Source organism: Fonsecaea multimorphosa, assembly GCF_000836435.1.
Source record: "Fonsecaea multimorphosa CBS 102226 unplaced genomic scaffold supercont1.3, whole genome shotgun sequence".
NCBI classification, from domain to species: domain Eukaryota; kingdom Fungi; phylum Ascomycota; class Eurotiomycetes; order Chaetothyriales; family Herpotrichiellaceae; genus Fonsecaea; species Fonsecaea multimorphosa.
The window spans coordinates 727,512-740,418 of NW_015971637.1; the positions used below are offsets into that span (position 1 = coordinate 727,512).

The following is a 12,907-nucleotide window of genomic DNA, read 5'->3' on the forward strand; positions in this document are numbered from 1 at the left end:
CCTATGCTCGTTGAAGAAACTTAGGCTCCATTGGACGATACGCAAGACCTCAGAAACTCGAAGCCTCTGAAGTGGTTTTTGAAGCATAATCACCATTCCCAAGGCTGCAATGACTAACCCAGTCATGGAAGTCGATATCGCCCCATACGAGCCACGAAGCGTATTAGAAACACTCCCATGCAGTTTACCCCTGTCACATTTTGACACCGACATTGACTTTGGAGCTATTGCCAGTCCAATCGTACAATCACTGGGAGGCCTCACGGCAACAGATCTCTCGTCGACACCGGTATGGCGCGATGTCTTCGCCCTTACTGGCACTATACGGACATTCTACTCGGCCGACTCTATCGCCAAGGCCTGGACTGAAACGTGTGCGTCCAGACAGGCCTGTGATTTTGCATATATCAAGGATTCGGCAAAACCAACACGCTTGGACAAGGACATGGGATGGGTGAATATCTCCTTCACATTTCGCAATCAAGGAAGCCCCGCTTCCACCTGCAGAGGAATTTTGTCCCTAACTTTGGAAGACGACGGGCACTGGAGGATCTGGCTCATCAGGACTATCCTGGAGCAGTTAGAGGGATGTGAGGACGTGGATATTCTTCCAATTATCCAAGCAATGCCAAACGGAGTGAATGGGGATCACCTACAGATAAACGGCACGAACGGCAGCCATACTGCGGCGAATGGGGCGAATGGGACCAACTGCCCTCCCAGCGACTTCGATTGTGTCGTCGTAGGAGCCGGTCAAGCTGGCCTAGGCTCGGCAGGTCGGCTTCAATCCCTAGGCATCTCCTACGTGGTGCTCGACAAGAACGCTCAAATCGGCGACAACTGGATGACTCGGTATGATTCAGCGAGGCTACACACCGCTCGCGAGTACAACCACTTACCCTTCGACCGGACATTTCCACTTCCATATCAAGAATTCCTTACCAAATACGACCTGGCCAGAGGATACAAGGACTGGGTCGAGAAGTTCGGAGTCGACAAGCACATCTGGTTCAACACAACTCTTGAGTCAGGATCTTGGGACGAAGGACGCAGAACGTGGACATTGTGCATCCGTCGTGTAGACGGCTCATCTCAGAGCCTCACCTGTCGACACGTCATCATGGCCACTGGTGGAGGAGGACAGATTCCCATCATGCCACAGTACCCCGGCCGCGATGTCTTCCAAGGCACAGTTCTCCATTCCGCGGAGTTCAAATCCGCCGAACCCTGGCGCGGCAAGGCTGGTATTGTGATCGGGACTGCAAACACGGCTCACGATGTCGCCGAGGACATGGTGGAAGCAGGGCTGTCACAGATCACCATGGTGCAGCGTTCCCGCACCTACGTGCTGCCATACGAATACTTCAAAGTTATCTCGGACCGGTCGTACAACGCAGATGTCCCCACCGTCGATGCCGATAGAGAGCAGTATTCGGTACGCTCGTTTTCCCCGTTTGAAATGTTTTCATATTACCAGGAGCCAATGTCTCCCTCGTGACATCAAGCTGACCAACCATTTGCAGATGCCGTACGCGGTTTCGAGGCTGTTGAGTCGCAAAGCTTTGCATGGGATGGCGGCCAAAGAGCCTGAACGGTTTGACGCCCTGGAGCGGGCTGGGTTCAGAGTCGAAAGATATGGCGATATCATGTGGCATATCTGCGAGAAGCAAGGCGGTAGGTCGCTGCCCTCTTTGCTGGACTAGCGCTCGTGCTCAGCCCAGCTAGAGACGCCGCTCTACGCCAAAGGTACAGAGAGCTAACTCACATGCATAGGACATTACATGGACGTGGGTTGTTCGGACCTGATCGCGAAAGGAATGGTATATTTGTGCTTTCCCTTCCATCATTGCTCGATCTTCACCTTTCTCCACCGTCACACCGCTCGTCTCTCAGACTAACCTTTCCCGCCCCCTTCTTCTCCCAGATAAAAATGCAATCCAACGCCCTGCCCACACACTTCACACGCACAGGCCTGGCCTTCAGCGACGGCAGTGAAACCCCCGCGGACGTGGTCATCTTCTGCACGGGCTTCGTGGGGAACATGCGCACAGATGTGGCCCGCATATTTGGCAAGGATGTCGCGGCTCGGGCGGATGACTTCTGGGGGCTTGACGGCGAAGGCGAACTCAAGGGGGCGTTCAAGCGGAATAGCCATCCGAACCTGTATTACATGGGCGGCACGATCGGGCATGCAAGGTATTTCTCCCGCCATGTGGCGCTGCAGATCAAGGCCGAGTTGATGGGCACGCCTCTGCCCGTCTACGAAGGCGAGCGAAGGTAAATGGGGGTATGTATAAGTCAGGTATATCCGAGCTGCATGCTACGGTGAGGTACCAGCCAAATCATTTCCGAGGGGAAGCTTCGATTGAGAAAAGTTAGGACCGGACGCCCGTCCGCGTGCAACTAAACCGTCAGAGACACAAACCAATTACATATCAGTCTTCTTGAGCCGTCTGGCACAGTCATTGCATGCAGATCGTCCCTCCTTCATCGTCATCTTCATCCTGTCCTTTCATCCCCTCGGAAGGACATATATAACCCCACGCAGGTCCTAACGATGTGCTTGTGCCGGTCCTGGTGCGTTCCTCTTTTCCGTGGCCAGGCCCGCGCGGCTCACTCGAGAAATCCCCAGAGATTGTTGAGACTCTCGCTCAGACAGGGGTGGGCAAAGATGGCATTTTCCAACTCGTCGTAGGTCACTGTAGACATTAGATTCAAAAAAAGAGATGAAAAGAAATGAAATGAAAAGAACCATGGCTCAGTTTTCGCGGCAAAACGGGAGCCTTCCCGCACAGAAGTAAATTGGGGTGGGGGGTCGAAAAGGAAAATTGAACAAGAAATGAAAACGGTAAAAAAGGGGGACATAAAGAAGGATAACAAGGATGAAAAAAGAGCGTCAAACGGGGAGAGGAGGACTTACACCCGCCCAGCATGGCCAGCTGGACCATGCTCATGATCTCTCCGCCCTCGATGCCCAAGCAGGTAAAGCCGAGGATTTCCTTTGTGTCGGCGTCGACGACGGCCTTCATGAAGCCCTTTGTCTCGTCCATCTCGAGCGCGCGGGCGACGTAGGACATGGGCATTTTGGCGACCTTGATGTTGCGCGGCGGGTGGAGGGCGCGGGCTTCCTTCTCGGTCATACCGACGCGGCCGAGTTGCGGGTCGATGAAGACGGTGTAGGGCACGAGGCGGCCCTGGATGGATGCCCTTTCGCCGCTGGTCGCGTGGGTGACGAGGTTGTGGCGCAGGACGCGGAAGTCGTCGTAGCTGACGTGCGTTTGCTGGATGCCGCCCTTGATGTCGCCCAGGGCCCAGACATCCGGGGCCGTGGTCGCGAGGTGCTCGTCGACCTTGATGAAGCCGTGGGCGTCAACCTCGATGCCCGCGCTCGCCAGGCCCAAGTCCGGCGTGTTGGGCGTGCGGCCCGCGGCGACCAGCACGTGCGAGCACAGCAGCGACTTGGGCGTGCCGTTGTCCTGGGTCAGCGACAGCACGATCTGGCCCAGCGTCACGTTCGACACCTCCTTGACCGTCGCGCCCGTGTACACGTCGATGCCCGCCCCGGTGAAGATGCTGCGGATTTCGTCCGCCACGTCCGCGTCTTCCTTGGGCAGAAGCTGCTCCGCCCGCTGGATCAGGCTGACCCGCGCGCCGAACCGCTTCATTATCTGCGCGAACTCGCACCCGACCGCGCCCCCGCCGACCACTGCAAGGTGGCGGGGAACCTCGCTCAGCTCCATGATGGTCGTCGAATTGAGCAAGCCCTCGGTCTTGTCGGCGTTGCGGGCGTGCAAGGCCGCGGGCGAACACCCGGCGTTGATGAAGATCTGGTCGCCCGTGAGGGTGAGCGGGGTGGGGGCATCCTTGTTGTCATGCTCGACGACCTCGAGCGTCTTCGGCCCCGTAAACCGGGCCTTGCCCATGATGAGGTCGAGGTTCTCGGCGTTCTTGATGCGGCCCTCGCTGCCACTCCGGAAGCTATCCACAATATCGCGCTTGCGTTTGCGCACCGTCTCCATGTTCAGCACGAGCGACGACCGCTTGAACTGCACGCCGTAGCTCTGCGCCCGGCACGCCAGGTGCGCGATGCGCGCGCTGGCCACCATGGTCTTGGTCGGCGTGCAGCCCTCGTTGATGCACGTCCCGCCCACATGCGTCGATTCCACCAGTGCCGTCCGCCGGCCCGCTTTGGCAAACGCCAGCGCCAGCGGCCCTCCTCCCTGGCCCGAACCAACGATGATGGCCTCGTAATGGCTCGTCATGGTCGTCGTCGTCGTGATGCTCCGCCTGCTCTCAATACTCCCTGGATGCCGCACGCTCGGCACCGGCGGAGCAGGTGCAGTGTGGGGAAGGCTGTAGCCGATGGTGATAATGATCTTACGAGCTCGCCAGGCCGTCGTCACGAGCAATTTCATCAACACAGGAAACGCCTATGGTTTCTCTAGAACTCGTATCCGTCGATATCGGCGCGAAGGTGTTGTCTGACCATCTCGGACAATTGAAGATATCCCAAAGTTTCCCCCAAGCTTTTCATCGACAATGCAATATGCTTAGTCACCGCCATGCTTGTGTCATCGCATCCAGTGAGCCGCTGCCTGCATTCGGAAAGCTTCCTGGTTTCTGTCTGAAGAGAGAAAGATAGTGGGCATGGCTGGGGAGAGGCAAATTGCGGCCCAAAGGGTGCCTGGAGAGGCCACTCCTGCCATTCACTGCCCCTCTATCAAAAAGGATGAGAGAAATAAATATATGGGATGCATCGAGTCGACTATTATTTCTCGAAGCAACAACCATGAACATTCTGAGAATAGTTGAGGAAGAAAAGTATCGATTGCTTGATATGGAGCTACATAGAATGAGATTTCCAATTTGCGGCCAAGGGGAAGAAAGTATAGACGTAGCATCTCAACTCCCGCTTGCCAAACATATCATCCGTCCATCAACTGATTACACAGGACTTTTCCCTTCGCTTCTTGATTCAATTTGCCCATTACATACCTCTTCTCCTCCTGAGACCGCCCTGCGTGGCACCAATTCCTTTCAAGCCGTGTCCTCCATGATGTGATCCCCATTCAGCCCATTTGCTGCCGCCATGTCGCTGTTCATGATCTGCTCCTGGATACCCGGGACGCCAGTCTCGCCTGCGAGCTGGTCCGGTTGGTCCTTCCAGAGGCCGTCATGGTGGACTTTCATAGCTGTGGTTGTTTTCCATTAGCACGCTTTAACTCACGGAAAGACAACGGGGGGCAAGGAAGGACTAAAGGACTCACTCGTTGGAAAGGGGTACCAAGAACTCCAGTCCTCCAACATGAACACCTCGACGGTACCTGGGTTGGACTTGGGGTCGCTGCTGGTAGGATTGGGCGCCGGCACCGTCTTCTTGAGCTGGCCTTGTGGGCCGGGCGCCCGTCTGAGATTCTTCAACTTCGCAAATACCTTCAGTTGAGCTGCCATGGCCACCTCCACCATCGGACGTCCGAGGCATGCGTGTGGCCCGTATCCGTGGTGGATGTACAGATCTCGCTTACGCGTGGGATCAATCTTGTGAGGGTCGGGGAAGACGCTCTCGTCCAAGCCGGCCGCGATGAAGTCGACGTAGAGTTGGTCGCCAGCTTTGACGGGCACCTTCCGGCCGTTGTCAAGGATGACAGTGTCAACGTTGGCCTTGCGAAGCAGCCCAAACGCCGCCGGTGCCAGGCGATTCGCCTCAAGCGCATATCCCTTGAGTTTCTCAAAGTCAGCAGGATCCGTTGACCAAGCACATCGTTGGATCTCTGGCCAGTGCTCCTTGTATTCGTCCGATAAATAAACATCCAACATCTGAATGAAATGTTGAGCCTGGGTGGCAACAGCAGCGGCAGCGGTGGGGATAATGGTCGATACAACCTCCTCAACAGACTTGCCTCCTTCGAAGAGGCGCTTCAGAAGCATGGCCCCATAGTCTCCGAGCAGCTCCCCAGCAGTTCCCACAGAGAACAGGTCGCGGACATGGAGTATTCCACCAACTTTGACCGCCTCGCAAACGATCTTGACAAGCTTCGACAGTTGATCATTCGCCGTCTTTGCACTAGCGCGCAATTTGAAAGAGCTTGCGGTATCGAGATCCAGGAAGACGTAGGCAAACTCGATGGACAACGCGAGGTAGAGTTGATCGACCTCGACTCCGACCGGGTTCAAATCTCCCGGCTTCTTAAGCGGCAAATGAAACATGCGGGCGACGAATATAGCATGCGACGGATTGCCGATGTCGCGGCAGGCGTCGAGCTGGTACCATTCTCCTCGCAGTCGTTCAGAGCGGGCAACCACAAGCTGCGTGGTCAAGTCTTCGTAGAATTTCTGGACCTGTGCAAGACCGTTTACCGGGCAGTAGAGGGCTTCCTTCACTTCCTCACGCTGTGTAGCGTTGGCATCGCTATCCCCGCTCAGCATGTAATCTTGATGAGTGAGGTAGAAAGTGTGTGGGCCCCATGGGACGCCAAAAGAAGCCTTGTCCCCGAGAACGCCTGTGACAGCCTTCCATGATCGAATCGAAGTTGGTACCCCGACGTAAGTCGGTCGGTCGAAGTTGTAGTCCTTTTCCTTACCCAGCTTGGTCAAGATCTTGCGGTTCTCTTCAGGCACGGTCAACGGAAACATGGCATAGACTGAATTTCCACGGTAGTAAAGTGGTAGGGCTCGCATCAGCAAGGTGTAGAAGCAGCCGCCTTGTGCGACTGTGGGGTCCGACTTGACTTGAGACCAACCCCAGTTGGTCAGGTTCGCAGGTGTATAGTCGACGGTATAGAATCGATCTCCTCTGGTCAGGGCGACGGCGTCTGCCAGAATAGTCCGAGAGATGGTATATCCGGGACATAGACCGGATCCAGGCTCCAATGGATCCTTTGCGTCCTCGGCAACTATACCAGGGTAGAGCTCGACGTAGTCGGGGTGCTCATAGAGAGCCTTCAAGGAACGCGCGACTTCCGTATTCTTGGTGATGTCGTCAAAGGTCTTGTGAGGCTCCAGCTTGAAGAATTTCCGGAACTCGTTGAGCGTCGCCACGTTCCAGGCTCGCGCTTGCTGGATGCCCAAGACATCGATCAATTTCATCACGAGGGGTACGTTCCTAGGCCCGAACGCGCAAGCGACGTCTTCGGTGGCTTCGGTCAGGATCTTGATGAGATCTTCATCCCGGAAGGTTCCTCGCTGTGTGCGTTTGTACCTGCCCGAGTCCAGTTCCCACTGAGCAGGGTCAGGGCCGCGGTCGTCCAGCCACTTCTTGAGCTTCGGCAACAGCTCCCACTCAGTGACTGTGGCGACATCTCTGCCAGGAAACAGAGACTGATACAAGTCATTGGTCCATTTCTCATCTTTGATGCTAATGGCCGAGTGCCACCTGTATACCAAATTGAACTCCACGCTGACCTGATTCCCCACCCCTGAAGGGATGCCGGCGCTGTCAAATACATCGGAAAAGTTCTTTCGCGGATCCAGCGTCCAGGTCGAGTTTGAGCGATTGAGATTCAGAATCGTCCGGACGTAGTCGTTCAAGATTATGTTGACGTAGAGGCCGCACGTCACTAGTCTGGCCGTCTGAAACAGGTCGTTATCGAGCTTAGTAATGGCCGCTGTGTCTTGCTCGTTCTTGGGCAATTTGAAGCGACCTCCCTCGTTGATTTCCTTCAGCTGCATGGCAACGTAGTTGTGGAAGCGGTTGAAGCAAACAACAATGGCAGAAACGCCTGGCGGAAAGCCGAGAATGCGTTTCTCGCAGAAGCTATCTGGCTTCAAGAGACCATCCTTAAAGGTCCTGATTTGGTTCTGCTCTTCCTGGCTACTTCCATAAAGAGGCGCAAGGTCCAAATAGGAAGATGTCTTGACTGTGGAATAATCAGTTTCATCGGTGTGGAAACAGTCGTGGATGATTATAGTTGCAAGGTAGAACAGCATGCTAGAGATCTTGTTCGGGTGTTCTCTAGGCTCTTCACCCCGGGCGAATATAGCGTCGAAGATGACACCAGGATCGGGCAGCACCCCCGGCTTGAGTGTCTGAGGAGTGACAGTCCTCGCGTAAGATGACCCAGCCTTGCCAAGATGCGGGTACATGATGTTGTTGTTGGAGCCATCAGCTGTGCGATATTTGAACTCGTCCCCCTGGTATGACAGGGGAGGATGCTCCAAGTTCTCCCAGAGCAACTTGATGAATTGGTTAGTCAAGTCATCTAGAGACTTGGACCCGGGAGGCAGCGAAGCTGCCAATTGGAGAATCTTCTCCATCTGCGGATAGACCGGATTAGACATGATACAAGGCATTCATTCCTAGGACTGCTCACTTGATACTGACGATCATCGACAAGGCCGCCATCGAACAGCGTCGTATCGACCAAGGAACCAAGGAGTCCGAGGTTCTCGCCGATACGAGGTGCTTGAGACGCGACGTCGGCAAGCACTCTGGCCAGCAGAGGTCGTGACTGTACTGTGGCGCCATTGATAACGGAACTGGTGGAATCAGTACTCGAACCAGCAATGGTTTCAAAGAAACTTTTGATAGTCGTGCTGATTCTGTATCCTGCGTGATCGTCGCCGGAGCCGGGTGGAAGATCGCGCGAGCCGTCCATTGCGTCGAGAGAAGTTGAAGAAAGCTTTCTTTTGCGCGCCATCGTGACTGGAAGAGGCCTCAGCTATATAGGCGAGCCCCCGTAAGGCGTCGAAGGAGCACAGGCTGCAAAGACTGGAGTAATGTCCGGATACGGCAGAAGCGAGTGATGTGTCGCAGTGGAAGAGAAGGCAGCAAATTCAGTAGTACTCGTAAACGAAAGGCCCAGGAGTCTCGCAAAGCTCTCTTGGACGAATGGGACGGAGGGCTGAGCATCGAGCTGAGGCTCCCAGGCCCACAATACCAGCAGGGGCTCATGGGGGGCCGAGAGCTCGTGGTCTGCAATAGCGTTGCCCTTATTGGCGACGGCCTCTGGGTGGCCTCCTCAAACGATGATGGTTACCTTCAGCCCATGGACCCCCGGTTCGTCGACCAGCCTCGGCAACACGCAGTGGCGCCTTCTGGTATCTTTAGAGACATTCGAGTGGAGACCAGTCAGAAAGTAGCCACGAGAGGACGGGAGTTGGGACAGTAAGCAAAGGATAAGCCCGAAGGAAGAGTATATGAACCATCGCGGATAGGAGTCAGTTGTGTTTGGCATTACTCTCTCGCTGGCCTTGGTGGAGGAAATCATCCACGAAAGCTGCTCGAGCACCATCACCTCCAGCTCATGAAATGAACAAGCCTAATGACGAATACGCGTACTGGACATGGCCCATGCGAACAGCCCCGCTGCCAATTTGGTTAAAACCGCTGCAAGTCCAAGGGGCCATCCGGGGGGACTGATAGGAGCCGCTGTCTAACTAACCTTAAGCACACGCACGTCAACCGGGGGCGCTCGCAACACCAAAGATTCAAGGTTTCCCGTGGTTCTCTTTGGTTGAAGTTTCCAATGACGACCAGACGATGCACGGCATTGTTGTCTGCCTTACCTCGTGCAGCACAGATTATATGTATGACTCTGTATCTCCTCAGTTTTCGAAATAGAATCTTCCTCCGTTCCGCGTGTAACCCGCCACCCCCGGCTGTTTTGACGATAGAGAACACCGGGTTGCCGACTCGGGGCCACCCACACGAACAATAGGCGTCGTAACTAGGTGGCTGCGTCACACCACAATGGGTGATGTGGAGTTCATCTTCAGCCAGCCTCACCGTTGCTTATGTGACAAAGAAAATGTAGGTCTCGGAGTCCAGAACTGCACCGACCCAAATCCGCATAATCAAATGGAGAGCCATGGAGACAACGTGTGACACCTGAGAATACCCAAGGTCCACGTCTGGAATGTGCTTTAGACTGCTGCAAAACGACAAAAGCAGGAACCAGAAAGCGCCAATTGAGCGGAGCCAGCCTCGCCACGGAAATAATGCAGGAGAGATCCTTTGAGAATTTTCCAGGGATGGGGTCAGAGAGCAGGAGGACTCCTTCAAAACAAACCTTTGTATGGTAGCATCAACGAAGGTCTCGGCTTCTTGCTCCTCTTTGATAGCAATACAATAGCGTTATTAGAACCCAAGGACTCGAGAGCCACCTGCTGCAAAAGGCGTCGAGTTGCCCATGCAGTTTGAAGGCAGCATACATATCAGCTGCTGGCCTCAGCCCCGGGAGGACAATGCAAAGGCAGCTGCAGGTGCAGACCTGTGGCCGCACAGTATGCCGCCACGTGAAACAGAAGTGAAAGATGGTGTTCTACACCGGTTACAAGATCGACCATGTGAGTGCTGCTATGGTGTGAAAAGGACCTAAGGGCAAGTCGTGCAAGATTCGATGCAGTAGGAAACTGCTCTGCAGTAATGAGTTGAGGCAATGATGTGGCATGGTTCTGATCAGACCGACCCCCCTATGGAAGACACAAAGCAATATTCCAACCACCGAGCCACCAACCAACTAATAGAGAAAGAGCTAACATAACCTCGTACTCGATACAGATCAACAAACCATCAAGCACCCCAGCAGCCATCTGAAAAATCAGAGAAATAGGAAGGTGACTTGTCAGACACTGTCATTTGATTGCCGAAGCCAGGCTCATCAGCATCCAATAGAATCACGCCAAGATTTCTGCCTTGGCATTACTTCGCACACGAGTTTTTGATGGACCTTTTCAACATCATCGACCGCAGACTGCGTTGTAGTTCGTTTCCACGATATCTGAAGTAATCCCAGAAAATACAGTACCGCCAGGATGTCGAAGCGAGGGTATGTGGCTGAGAACCATCTATAGGCTCCTCTTTTGACGTTGAGGATGCTCAAATATATGGTTGATCTTTCGCTGTTGAAGAAGAATGTACTGACATGTTCAACACAGTCGCGGTGGTGCCTCTGGCAACAAGCTCAAGATGACTCTCGGTCTCCCTGTGTATGTGCATCCCGATTCCCGAATTTCAGACCTCGGATTACCCCTCCAATCTTCCCGCTTGAGAGATGACGGCGTCGCAGTCTACATAGACAAAATGTTGCGGTCTGCTTTTGAAATATCCACATATTTTCTCATCGACAACGTTTTTGTTCGAATTGGCTTGAGATTATTGAGAGGTTACTGATGGAAGACAACAGAGGAGCCGTCATGTCATGCGCAGATAACTCGGGTGCACGAAATCTCTACATCATCTCCGTTAAGGGAATTGGTGCTCGACTGAACAGATTACCCGCCGCCGGTGTGGGAGATATGGTCATGGCCACTGTGAAGAAGGGAAAGCCTGAGTTGAGGAAAAAAGGTATGTCGGATAGACCCTACGAGCCTGATCGACCCAAGGGCTAACGTTTCATTCAGTCATGCCCGCAGTCGTAGTCCGACAATCGAAACCCTGGAGACGGCCGGACGGTATCTACCTGTACTTCGAAGACAACGCTGGTGTCATTGTGAATCCCAAGGGCGAAATGAAGGGCAGTGCGATCACAGGACCGGTGGGCAAGGAGGCTGCTGAACTGTGGCCCAGAATTGCAAGCAACAGCGGTGTTGTGATGTGAAGAGACAGGGTGTCGAGCATACGAATAACTTTCCGCACTGTCGGGAGGGTTTAGACGACTTTTCTGGGGCACGATGATGAGTAGAAGAAGCCCTTCTACTGTCGGTGAAAATCGAGATGAGACTTCAAACTACTTGGGCCATTAGCGATGGACCACGAACGATGAAACCGCAAATCCAGACAGTTGCTGGTCGGGGGCCGAGAATCAGACAGTCTACTCCGTACCCTGCATAGAATTCTGTCACCCATGTGCTTGTCTGCGCATCAATGGCAACACAAATGATATCGCCAAATCCCAAAAAATTAAAGTTCTTCTGCCCTAAGGGCTGAGATAGGGCTGGTCAAACATGCGTTTGTAAACGCTCACACGTGGCTTCGACACTGCCCACCCCGTTAGATGAGGAGGCATTCGTGGCCGATCTAGTCATTAATTGCCTCAACTCGTATCTGCAGAGGGTGTCGCCCATTAATGTCGCGTGGCAGGTGAAATGAGGAGCCCTAATTCAAGGTACCGAGACTCGCAGATTCTCTTCGCACGTGGCGAGCAAATCATGTCGTCCTAGTCACTGTCGGGCCACCCTGGGGCTCGTATACGAGTATTGCTCATCTAGACAACAGGGACCAAATCCCTGTCTACCTAGGTAGGTTCGGGCCAGGCGCGTTGACTTTTGCACATGCATTCTCAAGAATGTATTTTCGTACCAAAAGTATGATTTTCGAACTGGATTGAAGACTGCTTGCTGCCTAGCTTCATTGATATTTTGCTCTCAGCAGAATCATGCCTTGAGCCAGCGTTCAAGTTGTTGATGAAGGCGGCAGCATCCATATGGATCAGCCCAGCTTTCACCAAAAAGGGCAGGAGCAGTTGCGGCTCGGCCTGATCATAAGGACCAACTCAACAATGCCCCATGTTTTCAGCGTGGCTGGCTTAGGCATCAAGGTTTGGAAGTCTCCGGTGGCTTGATGTGTGAAAGGCACCTCCTAGGTATCTTTCGGGGACCAGCTGCAGCTCTGAAACGAACTGGATGGTTCGACACAAAGCCAAAGAGATTGGTTGGTACGCCGGAGCCGCTCCCTTCTGCTCAGCTGCGTCTTGTCCGTCGGTTCGGCTTGACAGTTTGAGAGGGCTCAAAATTCGCAGGCGACGAGGGCTTGACTGGCGCACACTCATGAGAGCTTCGACTTGACCCCTCCTTCTCCCTCCAGCGATGCCTTTTGGTGGCTTGCTTTGAAGAGAGGCTAACTTGGACAGGTCTTTCCAACCCCACCGACTGGGCCAGCATCATTCTCGACTCGTCCCTCAGCCTGAAGCCGCTGATTGCAACAACGGGTGCCATTTCCAAGTCCCCTTTTCCAGTTCCTCAACCTTCC

At 54.1% G+C, this 12,907-nt stretch overlaps 4 protein-coding genes across 4 annotated transcripts; 2 read left to right on the forward strand and 2 right to left on the reverse strand.

Annotated features, from left to right (window-relative positions):
- Nucleotides 1-124: 124 nt before the first annotated feature.
- Z520_02054 (uncharacterized protein) lies at nucleotides 125-2,281 on the forward strand (the record flags this gene model as incomplete). Its single annotated transcript, XM_016772568.1, has 4 exons — nucleotides 125-1,435; nucleotides 1,524-1,674; nucleotides 1,774-1,820; nucleotides 1,925-2,281. 4 exons carry the CDS (start codon nucleotides 125-127, stop codon nucleotides 2,279-2,281), a joined length of 1,866 nt encoding a protein of 621 aa, XP_016636038.1.
- A 332-nt stretch (nucleotides 2,282-2,613) lies between these two features.
- Z520_02055 (uncharacterized protein) lies at nucleotides 2,614-4,262 on the reverse strand (the record flags this gene model as incomplete). The annotated part of the gene is made up of 2 exons (XM_016772569.1): nucleotides 2,614-2,699; nucleotides 2,921-4,262. The coding sequence occupies 2 exons, from the start codon at nucleotides 4,260-4,262 to the stop codon at nucleotides 2,614-2,616; spliced, it is 1,428 nt and encodes a 475-aa protein (XP_016636039.1).
- Nucleotides 4,263-5,037: 775 nt separating this feature from the next.
- Nucleotides 5,038-8,636, reverse strand: Z520_02056 (uncharacterized protein; the record flags this gene model as incomplete). The annotated part of the gene is made up of 3 exons (XM_016772570.1): nucleotides 5,038-5,192; nucleotides 5,268-8,253; nucleotides 8,310-8,636. The coding sequence occupies 3 exons, from the start codon at nucleotides 8,634-8,636 to the stop codon at nucleotides 5,038-5,040; spliced, it is 3,468 nt and encodes a 1,155-aa protein (XP_016636040.1).
- Nucleotides 8,637-11,133: 2,497 nt separating this feature from the next.
- Z520_02057 (60S ribosomal protein L23-B) lies at nucleotides 11,134-11,537 on the forward strand (the record flags this gene model as incomplete). The annotated part of the gene is made up of 2 exons (XM_016772571.1): nucleotides 11,134-11,284; nucleotides 11,341-11,537. The coding sequence occupies 2 exons, from the start codon at nucleotides 11,134-11,136 to the stop codon at nucleotides 11,535-11,537; spliced, it is 348 nt and encodes a 115-aa protein (XP_016636041.1).
- Between the last annotated feature and the right edge of the window lie 1,370 nt (nucleotides 11,538-12,907).